The 27,420-nt window shown below is 43.3% G+C and overlaps 1 protein-coding gene across 2 annotated transcripts in view; it reads left to right on the plus strand.

Annotated features, from left to right (window-relative positions):
• notch3 (notch receptor 3) overlaps window positions 1-27,420 on the plus strand; it is a 158,252-nt gene that overhangs the window by 122,375 nt on the left and 8,457 nt on the right. For both annotated transcript variants that reach the window (XM_041176904.1, XM_041176905.1), the window contains exons 19-32: window positions 536-737; window positions 1,147-1,300; window positions 1,703-1,887; window positions 5,924-6,056; window positions 6,708-6,959; window positions 8,416-8,528; window positions 10,749-11,311; window positions 12,625-12,975; window positions 13,856-14,004; window positions 14,784-15,000; window positions 20,299-20,401; window positions 22,216-22,384; window positions 24,061-24,365; window positions 26,953-27,100. In XM_041176904.1, coding sequence (XP_041032838.1) covers window positions 536-737; window positions 1,147-1,300; window positions 1,703-1,887; window positions 5,924-6,056; window positions 6,708-6,959; window positions 8,416-8,528; window positions 10,749-11,311; window positions 12,625-12,975; window positions 13,856-14,004; window positions 14,784-15,000; window positions 20,299-20,401; window positions 22,216-22,384; window positions 24,061-24,365; window positions 26,953-27,100 — 3,044 coding nt within the window. The remainder of the gene's footprint in view (window positions 1-535; window positions 738-1,146; window positions 1,301-1,702; window positions 1,888-5,923; window positions 6,057-6,707; window positions 6,960-8,415; window positions 8,529-10,748; window positions 11,312-12,624; window positions 12,976-13,855; window positions 14,005-14,783; window positions 15,001-20,298; window positions 20,402-22,215; window positions 22,385-24,060; window positions 24,366-26,952; window positions 27,101-27,420) is intronic.

Below are 27,420 nucleotides of genomic sequence, written 5' to 3' on the forward strand. Positions count from 1 at the left end.
GATTGCTGTTTGTGGGAGCTTGCTGTGCACAAATTAGCTGTTGTGTTTCCGACATTGCAACAGTGACTACACATCAAAGTATTGATGTCCTTGGGTAAAAGGTGTTATAGAAATGCAAGTCTTTCTTCCTTACTCATCAATGAGACTATCACACCGTGAAGTAATCCTCATGCCTCTATCTGGCAGGAGGGCACAACAAGAAACATTAAATGAATATAAAAGGCACAGAACTTGGAAATTGCTGCATAACTATAGCTCAGGCTCATTAAATGTGTTTTTCTCAGTGTTATGACATTGATGCTACACTGTTCTACTTAACATACATGAAAGTATATAATTTGTTAAAGTTATTCTGGAATTGTTGGTGACTAGGAGAGGATTGTCAGCAAGTGGTTTACTGTGTGCCTGTCCGCTGGAGGCTGTGACTGAGACATTCAGGCAGAACCCCCACAGTGGAAAAGCTGTGGAAAAACATTAGTCAGGACAATTCTGCTTCAAAACAAAGTATGAACGTTAATTTTACTTTCTCTTTCAGCTCCTGTTTTAACGGAGGGACCTGTATAGATGGCATTAACTTGTACAGCTGTCACTGCCGTTCTGGTTTCACTGGTTCCAGTTGTCAGTATGACATTGATGAGTGTAACTCACAGCCATGCCTGAATGGAGGAGTGTGCGTCGATGGGCTGGAGTCCTACAGGTGCACCTGTCCCCATGGGTACACAGGTGACCGGTGTCAGGTGAAGATTTATTTATTCCTACATCCTTTCTCCTGCTTTCTCTCTCACTCTGGGTTACCCTTGCCCTCGCCCATCAACCATGGTGCAACTACGCATTAACCATAGCCTGCACCAATTAAGTGTGTATCTGTATCCCTTGCTACCTTTGCAAACAATGGGACACCAGCTGTACTGTCTGAGTGGAGACGGTGAGGGTGGGTACTCTGTCAAGTGGATGGGTGGAAGTGAAGCTGGCTGATCTCTCACCCATCTCTTGCCAGTTGGGTACAAAATGAGGAACACAGAGGCCCGAGAGTAGATCTGTGTTGGTGTGTTCTGCCACAGAGAGATGAGAAGATGAGTTCAAGCAGAAAAACGGCTGAATAAATCTTCACGGCTTTGATATCAATGTGTTCCTTTTCTCCCTTAGATCAGTACGGATTGGTGCAGCAAGTCCCCTTGCAAGAACGGCGGGCGGTGTCAACCAACGAGAACATCCTTTATTTGCGAGTGTGGGAGTGCTTGGGTAGGACGCTACTGCGACATCCCCAACGTGTCGTGCGAAGTGGCTGCGACACGGAGAGGTAGGGGCTGCAACCCTCCTGCGATGTGGCATCCAGCGCAAGCTGAACAACCTTAAGAAGTGAAGCCAGGCGAATGACTGGCATGGAAATGTCATACTGATGTATTGGCATGGAGGGAGCTTCATTCTAATCGGAGTAATTCTAACGGGCGTACTTAATGCTGATATTGAATGCCAAAAGTGAGAAAGTGCTCCAATCCCAGCACTAAACATCCCCAGCCTTAACATTGAGAGTAGTTCCGCTGTGCATACCAAATCATGCTACTTGCACCCCAATTCCTCTCATGTCAGATAAACGTGCAGATTTGGTGCTCTTTGAAACAAAAAGGCGCAAACATGAAAATAAATACTTACTGTTTTATGTTAAAATATATTTTCATTGCTATTCTGCTCTTTTCATAAGGAGTGGCTACAACTCAGCTTTGCCATCACGGAGGTTCGTGTTTCAGTGCTGGAAACGCACATTACTGTACCTGCCCCAAGAGTTACACTGGCAGCTACTGTGAGAATGAAGTTGACCAGTGTGCCTCCAACCCATGTCACAATAGCGCCACCTGCAGGAGCTTCCTTGGAGGCTACATTTGTGAGGTAAGAAACAATGCTGAGCACAACGCTGCATCTTAAAGGTTCGTTCGTAAAGGGCCTTCAAGCAGATGCCACAGCTCTTTCATTTTTAGCTGATGGGAGTTCCTGCTCTCTAAAATAATAATATGAAGTTCTTACAGTTTGAATAAACATTGGAAGTACTGAGCAAGTCTGTCAAAATCTGTGAAGAAAGGTGCTTAACTTGACTTTAGCTTGTTGGATTCTCATGGATCTGTTGTGTATTCCCAGTGTTTCTGTGTACATTTCAACACTTGACCATTTATTCTTTATTTCCATCTGTGGATGGAAATAAATCTTTGGAATCTTTTGACTTATTTTTAACACAAGGCAATTAGCAATTTTTTTAAGGAAAATCTGGAACAGAGGGAGCTTCATTCAATATCGAACAATGCTAGATTTAAGATGCCGACATTGGACACCTGTGATAAAAGTTATTCCATATCTGACACTTGGCGACTATCAATTGTTGGGCAGAATGCTGCTATTAAGCAAATGAGGTTGAGGGGTATGAAAAGACCAGCTTCTCCACCAAGCCTAATGGCTGGAGTCATCATGATGGGCACTCCCTTCCTAACCCTGTGTCCGCCCCCGAGATCCCCAACATACTCCAACGCAATCATGTAATCTCCTGAAGAGGCAAAAAACTCAGGACCTATAAGATTTTAAAAAACTGTCGGAATTTTCCTTTCCAAACCCCTCAAAACCAGTCCAGGTGATCAGACGGACCAAATGTTGTCTGTAAAGACATGTGATTCTATCTCTTTCTGCATGTTGTGATCTCTGCTTCATTCAGGGACCAGTCCAGCTCCCCCTTGAAGGCAGTGAGACAGCAGCCAGCAACACATTGCAGAAACTCTCCACTGCCTGGGGAAAAAATAAACTGTCCAAGATCCCATCTTGTCCTACTCTTGACTTAAACTCACCAGGTCTCCTCCAGTCTGTTAAACTGGAGTAATCTATCACAGAACTGCCAGCCTTCACATTTTACCTTCCAGATTTCAAGCCAGTTGGAGCTCTCCACTGTATACATGATGGAAATAAATGGCTAAAAAAATTAAAATACTAATGCTGACCAGGATTTATTATCAGAAATCAGGTGCTAAGTATTGGTGTTTGTTCTCCTGTGTATTAACTTATTCTCTTTCTGCCTATTTTAAAATATTTCAATTTTGTTGTACTCTGCAATTCTCCCTTTCCTGTTGAGACATTAGGAGAAAGTGAAAGATGCCATGGCACTATTTCAAAGAGCAGGGGAGTTCTGCTTGGTTCCTGGCCAATATTTATCCCTCAGTCAATATCATTAAACAGATTTTTTTTGAGGAGGTGACAAGGAGGATTGATGAGGGGAGTGCAGTTTTGTGGCCTACATGGATTTTAGCAAGGTTTTTGACCTTTTTTGACCACATTGCTGACTGGTTAAAAAAAATAAAAGCCCAAGGGATCCAGGGGAATGTAGCAAGCTGGATACAAAATCTTCAAATTTTGTTGTTTTTGGGAGCTGCTATGTGCAAATTGAGAGCTGTAATTCCAACATTACAACAATAACTACACTTCAAAAAAAGTATTGTATTCGTTGTAAAGTGCTTTGGGTGTCATAGGGTTGTAAAAAGTGCTAAATAAGTGTAAATTCTCTTCTTTCTTTCCCTCGTTCTTTTGTTTTCTCCTTTCTTTCCTTTCCTCATTACAATTATTAAAGCTTGGGAGCAAGGTGTCTGCCTGAGCTGCTCCTACACTGTCCCCATGAGGTGGCTGTGCTGCCCTCATTACTTCTACTTTCTCCTCCATTGGGAACCAAGAATTCGATCCGACAGAAAACCGAGAGGGGCATTGAAAGTGCAGGGGCGAAATCAAAAAGGAAATTAGGAAAGCAAAGAGAGGACATGAAATAATATTGGCAAGCAAAATCCAGGAGAACCCAAAGATGTTTTATCAATACATTTAAGAGTAAGAGGATAACTAAGGAAAGAGTAGGGCCCAAAAGGTAACCCATGTGTAGTGGCGGAAGATGTGGGCATGGATTTTAATAAATACTTTGCATCTGCCTTCACAAAATTGATGGATGTGCAGACATAGTAGATGAAGAGGAGGAGTGTGAAATATTGAACGTGATAAACATAGGAAGTATTAAGGGGATTAGCATCCTTCAAAGTGGATAAATCACCAGGGCTGGATGAAATGCACCCCAGGCTCTTAAAAGAAGCCAAGGAGGAAAGAGCAGATGCTCTGACCATCATTTTCTAATCCTCACTGGATGCAGATGTGGCGCTGGAGGATTGGAGGACTGCTAATGTTGTACCTTTGTTCAAAAATGGAGCGAGGGATAGACCAAATAATTACAGGCCAGTTAGTCTAACCTCGTTAGTGGGCAAAATATTGGAATCAATTCTGGGAGACAGGATAAACTGTCACTTAGAAAGGCACGGATTAATCAAGGCCTGTCAGCATGGGTTTGTTGAGTGAAGATCGTGTCTAACTAACTTGGTTGAATTTTTTGAGGAGGTAACCAGGAGGATTGTAGAGGATAGTGCAGTTGATGTGACCTACATGAATTTTATCAAGGCTTTTGACAAGGCCCCACATGGGAGCCCATGGAATCCAGGGGAATGTTGCAAGCTGGATACAAAATTGGCTCAGTGGTAGGAAACAAAGGGTAATTGTTGATGGGTGTTTTTGCCACTGAAAGGCTGTTTCCAGAGGGATTCTGCAGAGCTCAGCACTAGGTCCCCTGCTTTTTGTGTTTTTTTTAATGATTTGGACTTAAAAGTAGGGGGCATGATCACAAAGTTTGCAGATGACACAAAAATTGGCCACAATTTTGTGATAGTGAGGTGGGGAGCTGTAGGCTGTAAGAAGGTACCAATGGGTTGGTTGACGTGCAGAAAAGTGGCAAATGGAATTCACCCTGGAAAATTGTCAGGTGATGCATTTGGGAGGTTAAACAAGGCACAATAAATGGGAGGATAGTATAAGATGTAGACAAAGTGAGGGACCTTGGGCATGTCCTCAGATCCCTGAAGATAGCAGGACTCGTTGATAAGGTGATTAAGAAGGCATATAGAATACTTTCCTTTAATAGCCGAGGTGCAGAATATAAGAGCAGGGAGGTTATGCTGGAGCTCTATATAAAACACTATTTAGGCCACAACTTTAGTACTGCGTGCAGTTCCGGTCATCTCATTACAGAAAGGATGCCATTTGTAATTGCACTAGAGAGGATACAGAAGAGATTTATGAGGATGTTGCCAGGACTGGAAAATTGCAGTTATGGGGAAAGATTGGATAGGCTGGGGTTGTTCTCCTTGGAGCAGAGGAGGTTGAGGGGAGATTTGATCAAGGTGTACAAGGTTATGAAGGGCCTGGATGGGAAGGACCTATTTCCCTTAACAGAGAGGTCACTAGTTATGGAGCATAGATTTAAAGTGATTGCTGGGAAGATTAGAGGGGAGATGAGGAAAACTTTTTCATCCAGATGGTGGCTGAGGTCTGGAGCTCACTGCCTGAAAGGGCAGTAGAGGCAGAAACCCTCAACTCGTTTAAAAGGATATGCACCTCAAATACCCTAACTTCCAGGGTTACGGACCAAGTACTGGGAAATGGGATTAGGCTGGGTGGCTCATTTTTCAATCGGCACAGACACAATGGGCAAAATGGCCTCTTCCTGTGCCATAAATATTTCCTCCTTTTCAGATATTTAGAAAATGTAGAATGTGTGGGATTTGGGGAGAGGGTGGAAACCTGGCAGTATGTGAATTGCACCTTGGGAGAGCCAGCATGGACACAATTAGCTGAATGACTACCTTCTCTGCTGTAACGATTCTGATTTTATGATTCTATGAACCACCCCATTTGGCATTCAGAAGTTGCAGGCACACAGTCCCACTCTAGCATTGTGCCTAGGACTGCCAATGTGTTACTTCCACCAGCTGACAAGCTAGCAGAAACACCTTTGTACGTCAAACTGTAAGAGGTGCATTCATCACGTTAAATGCGGAATTGAACTTTGACCTCTTTCCCTCAGTGCATGCCAGGCTACAAGGGGAAAACCTGCAAGCTGGAGGTCAACGAGTGCGAGTCAAATCCTTGCCAGAATGGAGGCACTTGCCTCGACCTGATTGGCCGATACATCTGCTCCTGTCCACCAGGAACTCTGGGTAAGTGAGTTTGGATCCCCATGTTAACCGGTTTAAAAGTAGGAGGTGGAGAAATGTTCCCAAGAGGGAGGGGCAGGAGTTGTTGCTGAGCTCTGTCAAATGCAGTGTTGCACAATAACAAAGAGCAAGAGCAGAGTTGAAAGGATTAAGGTTGAGTAAATTATCCAATATTTCTGGGTTAATTGCGGATTAATCATGTGATGTTGTTTCCTTGGCCTCTGGAGCTGAACTAATCTTGGATCCATTTTGCACCATCCTAATTTCAGACTCTTATGAGCTGAGATTTTCTGAGCAACAGTCAAACCAAATCTAGTCACTGCAGTTAAATTGTCACCAGAAGCAAGGAGCTCATATTGAACCTGCTCACGATGTGGATGGAATTTTATGCCTCCTTCTACATCCCCCCCCACCCCGACAAGTGAGGGTGAAGTGCCATGGTAGTGGCACTGGAGTGTTCTTTACACATGTTTTCTAGAGTGACGTGTAAAGGTCATATAACAGGATGACCACTGGCTAGTGTGAATTTCAGCCTTAGTTCCAGTCACCTCTGAAGCCTTTATCATTACACTCATCACCGACTTTTCAATAACTTGTTAAATCTTTGCTGCAGTGCTTCAGCTGTCTTTGACTAATTGGAGTTGTCTTTCTCAGGCGTACTTTGTGAAATTAATGAAGATGACTGCGGCCTCTCATCTGGCACGAATGTGCCCAAGTGTATGAATAATGGGACCTGTGTGGATAAAATTGGAGGCTACACCTGTAACTGCCCACCAGGGTTCACTGGCGATCGGTGTGAAGGTGACATTAACGAGTGCCTGTCAAACCCTTGTAACCCACAGACAACCATCGACTGTGTCCAGCTGCCTAATGATTACCAGTGCGTGTGCAAGCCTGGCTTCACAGGTCAGTGAGATTAACTGGATGCTGGCATGGCACTGATTCAAGATAATCATTTCTCCCAGTTACCCAATCAAACATTCTTGCCCCCATTCTGTCTCTCCTGCTCACTCCCTAATTACCCATAACATTTTGATTCTGTCTCTTGAATGCACCCACAAGTTGAATCCAGCCTGTTTTCATCTCTTTTTCCTTCTGTCTGTTTCTCACATCACAGGAGCTGTTTGGAATAATCCAGCCCCTGGTGGATACACCACATACACGCACACAGACATCAGCCAATCTCTCACTTTCTCTCTCTTTTTCTTTCTCCATCTTACTAACACATATCCTAGGAGATGCCAACACTTTTTAAAGTGCTTTTTCACTACGTGCTTGCTGATGTTCTAACAGTTGCTCTTTGAAGGTTAAAAGCATTGGGTTACCTGTAATGTAGCAGTGCCAGGTTTATGGCTGCGTTTCTGCTCAGCTTCTCATGAAGAATGGTGCCCATTGGAAATAGAACGAGGAATGGTGTGGCAGTTCACCAGAAGGCTACACACTCAAAACCAGGGCAGTGTACTCAGAATTTGCACCTGAGAAATAGGCCATTCAGCCAATCCATCTATACCCACACAAGTCTCCTTCCACACTAATTACTTCATCTCACCCTGACAGCATATCTTTCTATCCCTTTTTCCTTTGCGTATCTAGCTTCCCATAAATTCATCACCTCAAATACTCCTTGCTGTACGAAGCTCCGCATTCACACCATTCTTTGGGTAAAGATGTTTCTTCTGAACTCCCAATTGGACTTATTAATTGCTTATTTATCTTGTATTTCCAACTGCTAGTTTTGGACTCCCCCACAAGTAGAAACATCACTATAGCTACCCAATCTAACCCCTAAATAATTTTCAAGTCCTCGATCAGGTCACTTCTCAGCCTTCCCTTTTCTAGAGCAAAGAGCTAGAGCTTATTCAGTCTCTCCTAATGGTTATAACCTCTTGGTTCGGATAACGCTCTTGTAAATCTTTTCTGCTTTTTCTCCAGTACCTCTATTTCCTTTTAGTAGTGCAGAGATCTGCATATTACATCAAGCATGGTCTAATAAAGATTATGTAAACAAGCTTAAATTCTTTGCGTTACAATTATATTCCTCTAGCGATGTGCTTTGTTTGCACTTTTTACAGCTTACTTAACCTACGTTTCTGCTTTTAATGATTTGTGTATCTGGTGTAAAAGTGCAATTACTGAAAACATTCACAACCTTTGTTTTGCCCAATCCTGCGATGAAATGACTTGCCTTAAAATATGAGCACTTTATATCATCATATGTGTGACACATTTTCAACAAGCTGCAAGGCTGCCCTTATTTTCCCTATGCCTGCAATGAATGACAGTGACCCTCTGCAAACGCCCATTGACCCCCTGCGACAGGCTCAGTTCATCCTGTATTTTTTTTTCCCCTCTTCTCCTGTAGGCCGTCAGTGCCAAAGCGTTATCAACATGTGTGAATCTCAGCCCTGTCAGAATGGGGGCCACTGTAAAATCACGGTCAATACACCACTCGGCTATACCTGCAAATGTCAACCGGTGAGTGCCAGTCGAAGAGAATATTGAGGTTGCGTTGGAAACCATCCCTCAACAGTGAGACGGGCCTCTTTGCCACCTTTTCCCACCCCATTCCCTGACTTTATTCCATGTACCTATTTTTAATGTGGGAACTGTTTTTCCAATGCTCTTTGCCCCTAGTGGCTTCATTTGGAAACATTCTACCCAACTTAGTTAATCGAGGGCAGGATTAAAATTGGCCTCATGCACCCGAGTGGGGTGGAGGGGAGGAAATAGCTCAGTTCCAGCTCCTGGTTACTACCTACAGCTCTGGTTGCTGGGCCACGACAGGATGAGGATTGGTTGGGAACGTCTCTCGTGCCCAATGGTTGGCGTCACTAATTGTCTGGATTCACCCAGGAGGACTGGCCACTTGAACAGGGTGGCGAAGGGTAGCCAGTTCTGTGAACCCAGTTAACCAGCAAGACTCAAGGAAAACGATAAGGTAAAAGAAAACCTGTACTCTTGTGAGTGCCATTGGCAAGGCTAGCACTCATTACCCTGGTTTCCCTGATTTGATACAACTGAATGGCTTGCTAGGCCATTTCCGAGGGCAGTTAAGAATCAACCACTTTGACCCAAGACTGGGGTCACATATAGGCCAGACTGGGTAAGGACGGCAGGTTTACTTCCCTAAAGGACATTAATGAGCCAGTTGGGTTTTTAAATGGTCCCTTTGGCTGATAAATCAGTGTTTTATTTCTGAATTCAAATACTCAAAGCACCAGGGTGAGATTTCAACTCTGAATTATCAAAAGCCTCTAGATTACTACAACAACAACAACTTGCATTTATATAGCACCTTTAATGTCGTAAAATGTCGCAAGGCATTTCACAGGAGCATTATCAAACAAAATTTGATACTAAGCCATAAAAAGAGATATTAGGTCAGGTGACCAAAAACCTGGTCAAAAAGAGAGGTTTTGAAAGAGGTGGAGAGGTTTGGGGGGGGCGGATTGCAAAGCCTAGGGCCCAGGCAGCTGAGTCACAGCCACAATGGTGAGCCATTAAATTTGGGTTGAGTAAAAGACCAGAATTGGAGGAGTGCAGCGTTCTCGGAGGGTTTTGAGACTGGAGGAGTTTACGGAGATAAGGAGGGGTGTCAGGAAAATATAATAATTTTCATAATGTTATTGGAATTTATTGCAAGGATAGGAAGTGTATGTCTGTGTCTTAAATGAATTAAAGGCAACCGGTCTGAAGGCTTTGGATCAGAAGACAAGCTAGCTTTGAAATGTTAAGTAGGTAAACATGGTTGAAGTTGTAGGATGTGAGGTTTAAAAGGAAAATTTGCATTTATAAATAAACCAGAGTAGCTTGAATTCAAAAGAGGGGGTGAACTGTTTCATCTAGCCAGGAAAAGTTCATTTATTTTTGTTTCTTTTTTCCCAAAGATTACTGGTAAAATTGGTACTATGATAGCTTTTTATTATTAGAGAGGTAAAGTCCAAAGACATAGTGAAACAATGGGAATTTGCATTCAAAGGGGGAAATATGTATAAAGGAAAGAAGGCTGAGTGTAAAGGAAGGCATTCTAAGATCTAACACCAGTGTGAAAAGCCTCCAGCATCTAAGCCTTCAAGCTGCTGTCAACAAGGAACCAAAGCTGAGAAAAACTCACAGGGTATCGTGTTACTTTGCCTGGGCCTTTTAGAATTTGTGCCTTACTGTTGCCTTTATGGAGGTGTAACTGGGAATTGGATTAATTAGGGGAGCTAGAAGTTATCATAGTAGTAATTTATAAACCTATGTATGTGCTTAACATCATTTTTTTTACTAATAAACGTTTAATTTAGTTTTATAAGAAACCTATAAGACTCGGTGGTCTTATTACTACTGAATGAAGGCACGCATCTCAAAATAAATACAAATTGTGAAATTGGTGTGGCAGTTGTTGCAAGATTCCCTCTGGGATTTTAACAGCTCAACATATACCACATGTTGTGCCGTAACAAGGGGAAAGGCCACAGAGGGATTTGGAAAGAAGGATGAGAATTTTTAAATTGAAGTGTTGTCTGACCAGGAACCAATGTAAGTCAGTGAGCACGAGGGTGATGGGGTGAATAGGACTTCATGTTAGTTAGGATATGGACGAGTCCAGTAACACGATAATTTCTTATATGGAGTATTGCATTGTAATTGGATAACTGTAAAATGAACTCGCTTGTGAGAGGTAAAACACACGCCTGTCTTCTCTTTCAGAGCTACACTGGACCAAATTGTGAGCGCAGTATTTTGACTTGTCGAGAGCTCGCCTGCCAGAACGGTGAGCTGTGCATCGATTCTCCTCTGGGAGCCCGCTGTACCTGTCCGCCAGGGTTTGCTGGCCCAGCATGCCACCATCCTGCCTCTACCAACAACAACAATAGCAGCACCACCGCCTGCAACAACCGGCCGTGCCGTAATGGTGGCATCTGCAAGGCCAGCCGCCAGCCCCCCTTCTACCAGTGCCTGTGCCCGAAGGAGTTTGATGGGAGGCACTGTGAAGTGCTGAGGAGGTACACCCCTACCACCAAGGAACCGGCCTGCTCTGTCCAGCAGTGCCACAGGAGGGCAGGTGATGGCTACTGTGACCGGGAGTGCAACACGCATGCCTGCCAGTGGGATGGTGGTGACTGCTCGCTATCAGTCGACAATCCCTGGAGGGAGTGCAACGTTCAGGAATGCTGGCGTTACTTCAATAACAACATCTGCGATGAGTTCTGCAACAGTCGTGAATGTCTTTATGACAACTTTGACTGTCAGAATCAAGAGAGGACCTGCAAGTAAGTCAAGTTGGAGATTTGTACAGCCACTTGCGACTGGTTAGCATAGGAGTTAATGCAAAAGATAAAAACAAAATACTGTGGATGCTGGAAATCTGAAATAAAACATAAAATGCTAAGGGTGGGGTGGAGCAGGTAAAGCTGGGTAGAAGGTCAGTGATAGGTGGGGGCTAAGGAGAGGTCGACAAAGATGTCATAGATACAAGACAAAGAGAGTGTTAATGGTAGTTGTGAAAACTGAAGAAGGTGCTGATAGTGGCATAAAGGTAAGAAAGCACAATGTGTTAATAACAGACCAAGGGTCAGCACACTGTGAAAGAACAACATAGGATCAAGTGACAGATGGCCAGGGGAGGGGGCATGGTGTGTGTGTGTGGGTTTGGGGCGGGGGGGGGGGGGCAGTGGGAAATATAATTTAAAAATATATAAATGAATAAAAATAAATTAAAGTAAAAGGATTAATAACGGGGTGAAAATAGAGGAGAGTTCATCACATTTCTGCTTCTCTTTAGCTCTGAAGAAGTCATACAGACTCGAAACGTTAACTCTGTTTTTCTCTCCGCTGATGCTGCCAGTCTTGCTGAGTTCTTCCAGCATTTGCTGTTTTTACTCCTTAACTACTGTTGTGTTTAACTGTTGCCCTATTCCATTCTCGAGCGTACAACATTTATATGATGTGGTGATATCGCCTCACGGTTCTTCAAATCTTCTCCCCTGGTTAGGGTAACCTTTATTTACCTCCTCACCCAATTCCTAAGCTAGATATTTTTGTTACCCCTCCTGTGATAGTTATCTCTTTCCTCCCTAGTTCAGGGGTCTGCAACTTTAATAACAAGAAGAGCCATTTTTAAATCAAATTTATTCAAGAACGAAGAACCACAATGCTGATACTCAAATGCCAATAATAATGAAAAACAAGACACACACATTTCAACAACAGTTCAAAGGTTTTTTTATTAAAAAAATTAATGGAATGATACTTCCTCGCCATTATGGTAATAAAAGTTCAGACTAACAAAACAAGCCATGAGTATGGTCCATCAAGGTTGAGGACTACACATGAGTCCTTAATGAATTGCATGTTGCAGATTTCTGGCCTAATTTCTCTTGGTTTCTCCCCTTCCCCTGAATGGAACCACACACACACACACACACACACACACACAAAAGCACACATACGGACTATTAGTTAGTATATTCTTTATAAAAGATGACATCACCCGTGAGCAATGCCAGAGGAGATCTGTTTATCAGGCCAACAGAAGAAGCAACTGCCTGAATTTTCTCAGTGACCTGTGTTATTTTTATGCCAGCCCACTATACGAGAAGTACTGTGCCGATCACTATGCCGATAAACTCTGCGACCAAGGCTGCAACAATGAGGAGTGCGGCTGGGATGGTCTGGACTGTGCCCCCGATGTGCCTGAGCACCTGGCTGAAGGGACCCTCATTGTCATCGTCCTGCTGCCACCTGACGAGCTGCTGAAAAGCAGCACCAACTTCCTGCAGAAACTGGGCTCCATCCTGCGAGCCACCCTGCGCTTCAAACTTGACAGCAACGGACAGTACATGATCTACCCCTACTACGGCAGCAGCTCCCGACTCAAGAAGCGCTCAGTGGCACTGGGCAGGCTGCCACGGGAACTTGGACAGGAAATCATAGGGTAAGAGGTTTCAGCATCTCACTAACAGTGCTTGTTCGGGGGAAGAATGGGGCGTTGGTCTGGGAAGGGGGGAGAGTGGGGGGTTGGTCTGGGAAGGGGGGAGAGTGGGGGGTTGGTCAGAGAAGGGGGGAGAGTGGGGGGTTAGTCAGAAAATGGCAGGAGAGAGGGAGGTCAGACAAGAAGGTGGGAGGGTCAGGAAAGGGCGGGGGAGAGAGGTGGGTCAGACAAGGGGAGGGAGAGAGAGAGACGGGGTCAGACAAGGGAACGGGTGAGGCAGACTAGAAGGAGGGGATAGGGCAAACATAAGGGGGCAACGCAGACTTGAAGGGGAAGAGGCAAACTAGAGGGGGAAGACTGGAGGGGGAGATGGGGGGAAAGCAGACTAGAGGGAGAAGTGGGGGAAGGCAGGATAGATTGGGGGGGAAGGCAAACTAGTGAGAGTGGGGGAAGGCAGACTAGGGAGAGTGAGGGTGGGAGGCAGACTAGGGAGAGTGGGGGTTGGAGGCAGACTAGGGAGAGTGGGGGTCGGAGGCAGACTAGGGAGAGTGGGGGTCGGAGGCAGACTAGGGAGAGTGGGGGTCGGAGGCAGACTAGGGAGAGTGGGGGTCGGAGGCAGACTAGGGAGAGTGGGGGAGAAGGCAGACTGTAGGGGGGAGGCAGAATAGAGGGAGAATGGCAGGGGGCAAGGCAAACAAAGGGGAGAGGTGAAGCATGCAGCGCACAGACAAATTCCAGTTAGGGAAGAAAGTACTAGCCTGCCAGAGAGAGAGAGTCCGAGGACAAAGAATCCATGTCTCATTGTTTAACTTGTTCTGAAGGATATTGTTTGATCCGCCCAATTGCATGTGATATAGTCTGAGGTTATGCTCTGTTTCGGCAGGTCAAAGGTGAATCTGGAGATTGATAATCGCCTGTGCCTCCAAGGAGCAGGTGAATGCTTCCCAACAGCAGAGAGTGCAGCTGCTTACATTGGTGCTTTGTCTGCAGTTGGTAACCTGCACTTCCCCTATCCCATCAAGGATGTTGATAGTAAGTGTGTCACTCTCTAATAACTTGAAAATATGAGCACAAATGAAACTATTGCTTCAAATTTATTTTTGGTTGGAAATCAAGGCATGAGTTCCATCTCTGTAAACCTTCCTCATGGCTAAATGGCTGTTATTGATGAAGCTGGTACTTGAAATAAGTGCGTTGAAATATAAGTCAATGCAATGACACTATTTTCGCTGTGTTCAATAGTAGAACACTGTACAATGCGCCTATATCGTCAGTTATAAGGGCATCACCAAACAGTGATAATTACAAAAGAACATGAGAAAAATGAGCAAGAGTGGGCCATTTGGACCCTCAAGCTTGTTCTCTCAGCCAATAAAATCATGGTGGATCTGATTTTGGCCTTAGCTCCACTTGCCTACCAGCTTCCATTAACCTATTATCCTTGTAGATCAAGAATCTTTCTAACTCAGCCTTGAATGCATTCAGTGACCCAGCCTCCACTGCTTTCTGGGTTGGAGAATTACAGATCTGCTTGTAAAAGTCATCATTTTAATTTTGTCAAGAGTCTAAATGTGACACAGTAGAGGGGTGACACTGGATTATAATTTAATCAGAGCATTCAAATGACTACCATGAATCACTGGTGTTCTTACAGTGATGCTTTGTGGCATCATTGAAGCTTGAGCTAAGCGGCCAGCTCGAGACTGGCTTCTCCCTCTCATGTCTTGGCGTCGTGATGAATATTTTGCTTTACCGCTATCCACTCTAATGCTTCTTTTGTGTTCTTTCTACCACCCCACCCCCCACCTCAGGTGAGCACCTGTCGCCGCCGCCGCCCCCCATGAACCTCCTGCCGCTAATGATCGTTGCCGCAGTGATTCTCACAGTCATTCTGATCCTTGGGGTGCTGGTGGCAAGACGCAAGCGGGAGCAGAGCTTGCTATGGTTCCCAGAGGGCTTCACCCTTAAGAAGGACAGCAGCAACAAGAACAGGCGTGAGCCCGTGGGGCAGGATGCACTGGGAATGAAGTAAGGATCATAGGCCGTAATTAGTTGACCTTGTCAAAATTACGACGTAGGATGCTTACTGCAATTGATCATGGTATTCTCATTTACTGAGACCTTTAGATAAAGGGCCAGAGGCACAAAATGCAGGTCACAAAGAGAGGAAGATGAGATGAGATACATCAAGATCTTGTGGTGAGGCGACACCTAAGTTTGGGTTTCAAAAGGGCTGTGAGGTGGCACCAAATTTTAAATTTTAGAAGTTAAGGAGGAGAGTTCACTATTTTTAGCTTCATCGAAAGATCAACGCAGTCTGTGTTGGGATAAGTCGTGATTTCAACACAGTATAGATACAGGAAGGAGCAAGAGTGTATTTTGGGGCTGGGGAAGAATAAAAGAGAAAAGCTCAAAGAAACATTGATTAGCAATATCTAATCAGAAAATGGGGATGACAAGTTGTCATTTAACTCACTAATTGAGTGATTCTGGTTATGAGGAAGGGCAGATCTTGAGATGATGATAAGTTTTGAGATTATGTGGCTGATTGTTCATGATGGTGGCTGGTTTAATTGCCAAAGACAGGGCTATGAGTGAGATGGAAAGTCAAGTTGGACTCATTTTATTCGAAGCTTAATAAGATTGTGGAATGGGATACCAGGGAAGGCCATCAGAATTTTAATTTTAAAGTTTTTATCTTCATGCAACCCAATTTGGCATAATATCCCTTTTGCTATCTACAGGGAACCCCAGCAGTGAATCTTCTTGCACTCTTCAAATGCATCAGCAAGAGTGCTGTGGGCAATGTTGTGCCCCTTGTATGCAAGAATAGCAAGGCACTGGGCTCAAAATTAAGCCCCAGAAGCAAGGTGACTAGAATGTTAATTTGGCTGGATAAGTTTCTGGCCATGCCCATTGGCACCCTGTTGTAGTTGAGTACCAGTTTGGCTTTATGGTAGTACTTGAGGCAGGAGGTTTTGGGCACAAGGCCCATTCCAGGATCTGACCACATTGTCCAGGTTGAGCTTTCAGTGCAGTATTGAGGGAGTGCTGCTTTGTCACGGTCCATTATTCTTCAACCGACACCACCCAAACAGATTAAATGGACCTTTTATCTCATTTTCTGTTTGTGAGATCTTGTTTTGTGCATTGGCTGGGATGATTGCCCATATAACAACAATGATTACAGAAGTAATTCTTTGGCTACAACATGCTTTTGGGAATGCTGAGAATGTGAAAAGCACTGTTCAAATACGGTTCATTCATTCAATCTTTCTCCTGACTGTACCCTTTTTTTTTATATTCTCCCTACCCACCACCCCCCCCCACCCCCCACTCCCCAGTACAAAAGAAACTTCAGGCATAAAGCAAGATAAGCATTGCCTGCAGTTAGTATGGATTCATGCAGGCTCTTGCCAATCACATGATTCAGACAGTGAAACAGTCAGAGGGATTAGCACTTGTATATTTAAAAAAAACATTTTCACGCTATAGGTACCATACCGCCTTGTACCAGGAGGCCCTCATACCTCTTAAGATAGGTTCTTCCGGTTTAGAAGGTGGTCAGGAACAGGACGGTGTGACTACAGCTGAGGCAGGTAAGGGGACCCAGAGGCAGGAGCCTCAACCTCTACAATTGCCCAACAGGTCTGAGGTTCCTTTAGCTTGTTTGGATGAGATTGGGGACTGCAGGGTGGATAAGCTAATTGGCCATGGCATCGGGGTACAGGAAGCAAAAAGGAATGTAGTTGTATTAGGGAAAAGCATAGTGAGAAGGATTGACACTGTTCTCTGTGGCAAATAGCGAGAGTCCAGAAGGCTATGTTGCCTGTCCAGTTACAATGTTCAGGATATTTGCTCAGGGCTGGAGAGGAACTTACAGAGGGAGAGGGAGGATCCAGATGTCATAACCTATGTAGGTACCAATGACATGGCAGGACGTGGAAAGAGGTTCTGCATAGTCAGTATGAGGAGCTAGGCACCAAATTAAAAAACAGAACCTCAAAGGTAATAATCTCTGGATTATCACTTGAGCCACATGTAAATTGGCATAGGGCAAATAAGATTGAAGAAATAAATGAGTGGCTCAAAGACTGGTGTGGGAGAAGTGGGTTCCGGTTTGTGGGGCACTGGCACCAGTACTGGGGAAAGTGGAGGCTGTACCATTGGGACGGTCTACACCTGAACCAGGCTGGGACTAGTGCTCTAGTGAGCCGCATAACTAGGGAAGCAGTGGGGGCAAGGGATCAAATTTGGGAAGATGTGGTAAATCAAAGAGTAGACAAGGCAAGAGAGAAAGGTATTAATATGGGAAATGATAAACAGACTTTGACAGGAAGGGATAGAGTGTACAAAGCTAAGACTAAATCAGCAGATAAGGCTAGAGCTTATGAAAAAAATAAAAGGACAAAACTAAAGCTCTGTATCTGAATGCACGTAGCATTTGAAACAAAGCATATGAACTGATAGCGCAAATAAAAGGAAGAGATAATGGGAGTTTGTCAGAAAGGTACTTCGGTAGTCATGGGGGATTTTAATCTACATATAGATTGGCAAATCAGATGGGCAAATGTAGCCTAGATTAGGAGTTCATAGAATGTGCTTGGGATTGTTTCTTAGAATAGCACATTCTGGAGCCAACCAGAGAACAGAATATCCGAGACCTGGTATTGTACAACGAGATGGGATTGATTGATGACCTCATTGTGAAGGTGCCCCTAGGTAACAGCGATCATAATATGATTAAATTTCACATTCAGGCTGAGGGAGAGAAAAGTGTGACCAAGACTAGTGATTTAAACTTAAATAAGGGCCATTATGAGGGTATGGAAGCAGAGCTATCTAAAGTGAACTGGCAAATTGGGTTAAGGAATAGGTCAATGGAGATGTAGTGGCAGATACTTAAGAGGATATTTCAGAATACAAGGATACATTCCAACAAGAAAGAAAAATTCCAAGGGGAGGATCCACCATCTGTGGTTAAGTAAAAATGTTGGATAGATCAAACTTAAAAGAAAAAGCATGTAATTTTACAAAGATCTGGCAAGTCAGAAGATTGGACAGAATATAAAAAATAGCAAAGAATTACTAAAAGATTGATGTGGGGGGAAAAATCTGATCGATTGAGAAATTTAGCTAGAAATATAAAAACAGATAGAGTTTTTATAGATATTTTAAAAAGAAAAGAATTAACAAAGTGAGCGTGGTCCTATAGCAAGTGAGTCTGGGAATTAATAATGGAAAATAAGGAGATGGCAGATGAATTGAACAGGTATTTTGCATCGGTCTTCACTATAGAGGATACAAATAACATCCCAGAAAGAGTTGTAAATCAGGAAATGGAAGAGAGGGAGGAACTCAAGAAAGTTACAATCACCAGGGAAGTGGTACTGAGCAAATTGCTGGAGCTGCAAGCTGATGGGCTTAATCCTAGGATCTTAAAAGAAGTGGCTAGTGAGATAGTTGATGCATCGGTTTTAATTTTCCAAAATTCCCTAGATTCACGGAAGGTTCCATTAGATTGAAAAATAGCAAATGTAACTCCTTTATTCAAAAAAAGGAGGGAGACAGAAAGCAGGAAACTACAGGCCAGTTAGCTTAATACCTGTCATAGGGAAAATATTAGCTGTTATTAAAGATGTTATAGCAGGACACCTGGAAAAATACAAGATATTTAGGCAGAGTCAACATAGTTTTGCGAAAGGGAAATCATGTTTAACCAATTTATTGGAGTCCTTTGAAGGAAGTGCTGTGGATAAAGGGGAATTAGTGGAATACTGTACTTAAATTTCCAGAAGGCATTTGACAAGGTGCCACATCAAGGGTTATTGCAGAAAATAAAATCTCATGGTGTAGTGGGTAACATTTTGGATTGGATAGACGATTGGTCAGTGAACAGGAAACAGAGTAGGCATAAATAGGTCATTTTCTGGTTGACAAGATGTGACGAGTAGTGTGCAACAGTGCTGGGACCTCAATTTTTTACAATTTATATTAATGACTTGGATGAAGGCAGCGAAGGTACGGTGTTAAATTTGCTGATGACACAAAGAGGGGTAGGAAAGTAAGTTGTGAAAAGGACATAAGGAGGCAACAAAGGAATATAGATAGGTTAAGTGAGTGGGCAAAGATCTAGCAAATGGAGTATAATGTGAGAAAATGTGAAATTGTCCATTTAGGCAGGAAGAATAAAAAAGAAAGAAGCATATTATCTAAATGATGAGAGACTGCAGAGCTCTGAGATGCAGAGTGATTTGGGTATCCTAGTGCATGAATCACAAGAGGTTACTGTGCAGGTGCAGCAGGGAATTAGGAAAGCTAATAGAATGTTATCAGTTATTGTGAGGGGAATTGAGTACAAAAGTAGAGAGGTTATACTTCAGTTATACAGGACACTGGTGAGACCACATCTGGAATATTATGTACAGTATTGGACTCCTTATTTAAGGAAGGATGTAAATGTGTTGGACACAGTTCAGAGAAGATTTGCTAGATAACTACCAGAAATGGCGGGGTTGTCTTGTGAGGAGAGATTGAACAGGCTGGGCTTGTATCCATTGAAGTTTAGAAGAGTAAGAAGTGACTTGATTGAATCATATAAGATCCTGAGGGCCCTTGACAGGGTGGATGTGGAAAGGATGTTTCCTCTTGTGGGAGAATCTAGAACTAGGGATCACTATTTAAAAATAAGGGGTCGCCCATTTAAGACACGTGAGGAGAAATCTTTTCTCTGAGGGTCATGAATCTTTGGAACTCTCCCAAAAGGCAGTGGAAGCAGTGTCTTTGAATATTTTTAAGGAAGAGGTAAACAGATTCTTAATAAGCAAGGGGGTGAAAGGTTATTGGGGGTAGGTGGAAATGTGGAGTTAAGGTTAAAATCAGATCAGCCATGATCTTATTGAATGGTGGAGCAGGCTCGTGGGGCCAAGTGGCCTTCTCCTGCTCCTAGTTCGTAAGTTCATTTGCTATATGTAAAATTTGGAGGGGACCCATCTCTGATTTGCAAAAACATGTTTTGAGTTCTCCATTGGAGCATTGCAATATGTCTCAGTGCCGCTGGGCTGAAGAGAAGAAAAATCAGCCAGGGTTCCTGTTTCTTGGCTATTAACCACTGTACCCTGCTAGAAAATACGTGGGTTTGGGTATTTGATATTGGGCAATGGCTTCCACTGAGGACCAACACAACCACACAGCACACAAGGTGGTCTCGGTAGCATTCTTGCTGTGAGGATTCCAAGAGTCATTTTCTGTCGAACGGGACTTGAGGGCAGAGGGCCTGCTTTCTTTGGGTAGTTTCACAGTTGACGTTCTAATCTTTCTCCCTAGACACATCTCCAAATCCATGGTGGAGGAGGGCCTGATCAGTGAGCGGGACCTCCAGACTGAGCAGTGGTTGGACACTGAGTGCCCCGAGGCAAAACGACTTAAGGTGAGGGGCGTCTCCATTTCCTTACGCGTTGCAAATTGAAAATCACAGCAACTTTCTCCTATCCTGCTGGACTCCACAGTTTATACAGGTGTTATCAATAGGATAGTGAGTGTCATGACCTTTTCGCTGAATTTGAACACGCTCTTTTTAGCTCTAGGACCTAGGTTCCTTTCCAGCTTATATTGGTGGGACCAACTTTCTTTTGCTCTGCTGTTGCTCTCTGTCTCTGTCTTTGTGGATCATAATCCTACTTAGAATATGATTCAGTTCAATGCAACACTAATTGGCAGTGGATTTGGGAGTCTTGCTCATAAAGGACATCTGGATGATGCATTGGAAAATGTCTCAATGGTGTAGTCAGTACCACTCTTTTAAGGCTCGTGTTGAGCTACTGTGTTGGCCAAAGTAGAGGAATCTTTGTTCAGGTCCTACATCTGCTGTACCTCTAGACTCCTCTACTTTGTAATCATCAGTTCAACTTCCAGCTATTGGTCAGACCCAAAACATACTGGTGGCACTGGAGAAGGTACATTGTAAGAGGGGATCTTCTTTACCTAGCCTAGGAGTGACTGGTACTTTAACTGGATATAGTTTGGAAATCTTTCACCCACTCTCCTTTTCTTTGATCTAATCTGCAAAATATTTCTGTGTGTGCCTGTTTTCCAGGATTGCTACATCCACATGTGTCACTTGAACCCTGGTGCATTATTCATCTCTTAACCCATTTTTCTTTAATAATTTTCCCCTCTTCTCTCAGCTCTGGGGTTCCATTGCCTATGCCATTGGCCTATGAGAGAGCAATGTTTTTGGGAGACATTAGAGAAAGGACTGACTTTGCCTCTGGTTTCCTGTGTCTCCCTGAGGGAGAGAAGGTCCCTATCTATACTTAGAGCTTCTTAAGTAGCATCAGAGCCAAGATCAGGATGTCACAGTGTTGGTCATGCTGGGAGGTTGGCCCCAATCTTAAAATGAGAGCTAGGCCTTTCATGAGTGAAATCAGGGAGCACTTTTTCAAACAAATGGTATCTTGGTCTCTTTTCCCAAAAAGGCTGGGAATGCTGAGACAATCAACATTTTCAAGACTCAGATTGGTAGATATTTGTAGGGTAGGATTAATTGAGGGGTATGATCAAAGGTGAGTGAATGGAAGTAAGGTACAAATCAGCCATGATCTGAATGAATGACAAGTCAAACTCAAGGGGCTGAATGGCCTAGTCCTTTCCTCTGGTCCAATATTGCCAAAGGAATGAGGTAGAATATAAGGCATAAATATATATTCTACCTGCGCATCCATTCATTTATCAATTTATTCAATCACCTAGCCTCAATGGTTTGGGAGTGTCTGATGGTGATGGGAGATCTTGTGTAGCAATGGGTAGCGTCCCTGCCTCTGAGCCAGAAGCTCTCAGTTCGAGTCCTCCTCCAGGACTTGATAGCCAAGGAAGATACATTCATAACATGGTCAAACAGGTTGAGTATTAACCTGTAAATGTCAACGGCAGGCAGTAAAAGCAGGAGAATCTCCTGATCAGCCATGCTTGATGTGGAGTGGCATCCCTCAAGCTATAGCCTCTGGTTTCAGGGAAAAACAAGCGACAGAAAACAGATGTAAACATGTGTTTTGCTTCCTGCATCTCTAGACATGGGAAGTCTTCTCAGTCTTCTGAGGGATCTGTTCTGTGCTAACAGCGGTGTGGTATTCCTAAGTGGGTTGAAGATGGTCGTCAGTGCTACTTTTAGCTTGATTTCAAGAATGGACCTGCTCTACACCTTCTTTAACCTGCACTCTGAACTCTGTCTGACATATTCCTCAGGTGGAGGAGCCAACCATTCTGTCGGATAATGAAGATGCAGTCGATTGTCGTCAATGGACTCAACACCACCTCGCTGCAGCAGATATTCGGATGCCACCTTCCATGGCCCTGACCCCGCCTCAGGGAGAGTTTGATTCTGATTGCATGGATGTGAACGTGCGAGGTCCAGGTATTTGTCCTGTCAGTAATGACAGATAACCAAAAAAAGTTTCTTTCCAATAGAGAGGACATTCTCAGTATTTTGCTAGTGTCAAAGAATAAATCAGCAACTGCAGGTTACTTCAGGAAAAAGTGCAATTTATTTAGCGCTGATCAGTACAATGGCCATTGGGAACAGATCACAACGGATCTGCTTGAAGTTAGTGTTCAACAAGCAGTATTTATACAGTGGCTCCAGCATATTCACACAGTGATCCTATTAACTTGAGTGATCTTATTAACTTGCCCTTCTTTATTCTCTTATAATTATATCTATGTTAGCTAATTCATTTTGTTTACCCATACAGTTTCTTGATTGTCCCTTATCTCTTCTAACAATGTACTATTCATTCCATGAGACAACATCTGATCCTTTTTATCTGAGTCATAATCATGGAACAATCACCAACCATTATCAGTGAATGCAGTTATATCTCACAATAGGTCAGGTAATCGGTAAGTTAACTAAATAATTACATCAGATGCAAGACAGTTTTACAAAGATAGACAGTTTACAAGACATGTAGCATCAAATTAGAACGCAATCAACAGCCTACGAGACATAGAATACAAAGAACAGGAAAGTTTAAAAAAAACTTTTAAAAAAGCTAGCCATCATACTTATGTAATTAATCGCGCACAAAGTTCATTTTATTCTGGCTATGCTCTAAGTATACTTTCCTGGTTTTCCCACAAAGCTTTACAATCTCATTTTAACATTTATCTACACGCACATAAGGTACAAGTTAAACATAGAACATTTCATGATTTCCTCCTTTGTGTCTGTTGTGGGTTTTGATAGGCAACGGGACAACTGGCTATCTTCTTAGCTTACTTCCCCTTACCTCTCTATTTCCTATCCTGAAATATTTTCTTTCTCACTGGTGAAATTGTTTGTATGTGGTAGCAGTAAACCATACAGATCCAAAGTTTCTAATTTACATTCCCAGGTCACTTGCCACGTGCTGGTTACATGGCAGCATTGGCCAACACCTTGGCTTTCTGCATGTCTGTTTGGCTAGAAATGTGATACAGAGGGACCGATGTGCACCTCACAATGGTTGCATGTTTGGCATACTCCGACTGGGGTCAGTGAGCTGCACAACATTGAGAGCAGTAGGATCAAAGGGTCATTGGGTGGCGATTAAGAGTAATAAATGTGACTATTTTTCCTATTCTCTATGCCCAGGACACTAAGGCTAATTGTGACACCACTTGGTAGGATGAGATCAATTAACTCTGTATAGACCAGGATTGAACCCTTGACATTCTGGTCTGTATGGTTCAATATAACCAAGGAACTTGTTTACTTAAATAGTGATTAGAATATGGGACTTGCATGGAGTAGTTGAGGCAAGCAGCATAGATACCTTTAAGGGATGCTAGTTATATGTGTGAAGGAGAAAGGAATATAAGGATATGTAATGCGCTTAGGTATAAGGTTGGAGGAGGCTGGTGTGGAGCATAAACACCAGCATAGAGCAGTTGGGCCAAATGGCCTGTTTCTGTGCTGTGAAATGCAGTGGAACATGGAGTTTTCTGTGTGAACGACACAGAAGTACCACTTTATATTAAATTGCAAATCTCTTCAAGAATAAAGCGCTAATCTGGGGAAGCTGTTCAAGGGAATAATTTGTGTTTGTTTAGATGGCTTCACCCCACTGATGCTAGCCTCTTACTGTGGCGGAGGACTGGACACAGGCCTGACTGAGGAAGAGGAACAGGAGGACTCATCTGCCAATATCATCTCAGACCTCATCTACCAAGGGGCCAACCTCTGTGCGCAAACAGACCGAACCGGAGAGACTGCCCTCCACCTGGCTGCCCGTTACGCGCGGGCGGATGCTGCCAAGCGACTCCTTGACGCAGGTGCTGATGCCAATGCTCAGGACAATACTGGACGCACCCCTCTCCATGCTGCAGTCGCTGCTGATGCCCAAGGAGTCTTCCAGGTAAAGTTATGGAATGATACTTAGCAGCTCAATGGTGTTGGCAATGGTTGGTATTTATATGGTAGCCATGGTCTGCCTAATGCTGGAAGGAAAGCAAATGTTGAATTTTTATAGTGCGTTTCACATCCCCTGGACATCCCAAAATGATTTACAGCCAATGAAATATGTTGAGAAGCATAATCTGCGTAATATAAGGAACACGGCAACCAGTTTGCACACAGGAAACTTCCACTAACTGCAATGCGATAATCACCAGATTAAGCTGCTTTCTTGATGTTGGTTGAGAGATAAATATTGTCCAGGATACTAAGGAGAACTCGCCTGCTGTTCTTCAGAATAACGTCCTGGGATCTTTTACATCCAACTGATAGGGCAGACAGCGGCAGGGTTTAAAAGACAGCACCTCCAACAGTTTAGCACTCCCTCAGTACGTTACTGCACTGGAGCACCAATGGTGGTGGGGGAGGAGGAGAAGGGATTAAGGGTTTCCATCGGATTCATGAATGCTTTGGAGGTGATGCATCAGAAATAAATTCAATTGGTACTGATTCAATTTCATAAAATGATACAGCACAAAAAGAGGCCATTCAGCCCATTGTGCCTTTGCTTTGCAGAGTTTATGTTCTTCCTCAGTAAAAGGCTAGTGCTCTAGCAGAATCCGGTTTCTAATATCATTCGATATGTTGGACCCTGACTGACATTTCGTGAGCATTTCAGTGCCTATCTGCTAACCTAAGTGCTGTAATTTACAATAGACAAATTGGCAAGAGTCTGGGATTAGGTGAGAAAATTACAGAACTATAAGAAAAGCATGGGATGTGGAACTAACTGGATAGCTCTTTCAAAGAGCTGGCACAGGGATGATAGATTGAATGACTTCCTTCTGTGCTGTAAGATTCTAAATACATGCCCAGCAACCATATGAACCTTTTTATCTTCCTGATTAAATGCTTTGAAGGGGTTTTTTATTTGTATTCTTTCACAGGATGTGTCAGTATCTGGGCCAGCATTTGTTGCCCATCCCTAATGACTTATTAAGCCTAATGAATTATTAATTTTGCCTCATGTCTCCTAGTTAAGATTAGGATGGTGGGAGGGTTCTTTTAAAATGTTCTTTCATGGGATGTAGGCATCGCTGGCTAGGCCAGCATTTGTTGCTCATCCCTAGTTGCCCTTGAGAAGGTGGTGGTGAGCTGCCTTCTTGAACCACTATAGTCCATGTGGTGTAGGTACACCCACAATGCTGTTACGGAGGGAGTTCCAGGATTTTGACACAGTGACGGTGGAATGGTGATATATTTCCAAGCCAGGATGGTGCATGGATTGGAGGGAAATTTGCAGGTGGTGGTGTTTCCTCTACTTCTGCTGTCCTGGTCCTTCTAGGTGGTAGAGGTCGCTGATTTGGAAGGTGCTGTTGAAGAAGCCTTGATGAATTGCTGCAGTGCATCTTGTAGATGGTACACACTGCCGCCACTATGCATCGGTGGTGGAAAGAGTGAATGTTAAAGGTGGTGGATTTGTTACTGATCTAGAACACTGTTCCTGCTAATGTCAACAATTTTTTCATTGACTCATGCATCTGATAGTACCTCACCAAACACTAGGTGATTATTACTAACCTTTGGCTCCGAACTATGTCACTGTTTCACACATTTTCCAATACATTGTTAGTAATCACTCCTCTCAGTGCCAATGATTATGTACAGCACACTAGCAGCCATTGTTTGTACTAGTCACTTGCAGATAGTGCAAAATAAACAGGTTGGCCAAAAAAATCTCTCAAGCTGTGCTTGAATCTACAAACAACCCTGATTAGAGTTCCCCGCAACACACTCCCACATATTATTCTGTATATTAATCGTGGGAAATGGAATAGGCCACTCTGCCACTCAAGCCTGTTCTGCGGACTCATAATCGGCAGATTAATCTAAACTTGAATTATACCCCCATCTGTAATTTGTTCCCTGATATTAAATATTCTATATATTACACTGTACCCTCTCCAATCCAGAATGCTTGGACCAAGTCATTTTTAGATTTTGGAATTTTCTGGATTATTGAATGATGTTAGAATGCCTGACCACAAGTGTGTGAACCAGAAAACACTAAAACATCTACCTGAAGCATAAAACAGTGATAAAAATTGTTTTACTTACCCAAATACTGTAACTTCCATGTTTCTGCTTCCAAAATATTGTGCTAAAAGGATGTTGAGTTTCTTGAGTCTGCTCAAAAGATTTCTGGATAAATGGTGATTCTGAACATAGATTTCTGAAGTGAAGAGATTACTGAGTAATCACCTGAACTTTCGATTGGTTTGCAGCCTGTAGCTCATTCTTTTGGTTTTATTCTCTACACAGAGCAACTGTATTTTTGGTCTGCGATTCCAAAAACATTGCAGAATTGTGATTAAATTGCAAACCGAAAAGCATCCCTTATCATGGTGACATGATGAAACCAGTTTCTGAAAAGTTTGTAATCATATCACTAAAACCAGAGGTAGTTTTTGTAAAGATTGTTGCTGAGCTTATAATTAGAAAGTTTGGTTTTAGCAGTCGTAAACTCTGCATTGTTCCCCCACCGCCAGATACTCATAAGAAATAGAGCCACAGACCTAGATGCCCGAATGGTCGATGGCTCCACCGCCCTGATTCTTGCTGCTCGCCTCGCTGTCGAGGGAATGGTCGAAGAGCTAATAGCCTGTCATGCTGATGTCAACGCAGTGGATGAGATTGGTATGTCTGAGACTGTTGGGATTGTACGCAGAGATATCTACTCAAACTATAATCCAGGGTGTTTAGGTCAAATGTTTATCAATGTCAATAGCAACTGGATAAAAATGTCTTAAGCTGTTTTACAGCAGTGATTATCAGACAGAATTTGACACTGAGCTACATAAGGAGATTTTAGGACCAATGACCCAAAGCTTGGTTAAAGTGGTAGGTTTGATGAAGCGATTTAAATAAGCAGAGGCGGAGAGGTTTATTGAAGGTATTCCAGGGCTTAGGACCTAGACAGCTGAAGGCATGGCCACCAGGACAAAGAAATCTGGGAT

This window comes from Carcharodon carcharias, chromosome 30 (genome assembly GCF_017639515.1).
Source record: "Carcharodon carcharias isolate sCarCar2 chromosome 30, sCarCar2.pri, whole genome shotgun sequence".
NCBI classification, from domain to species: domain Eukaryota; kingdom Metazoa; phylum Chordata; class Chondrichthyes; order Lamniformes; family Lamnidae; genus Carcharodon; species Carcharodon carcharias.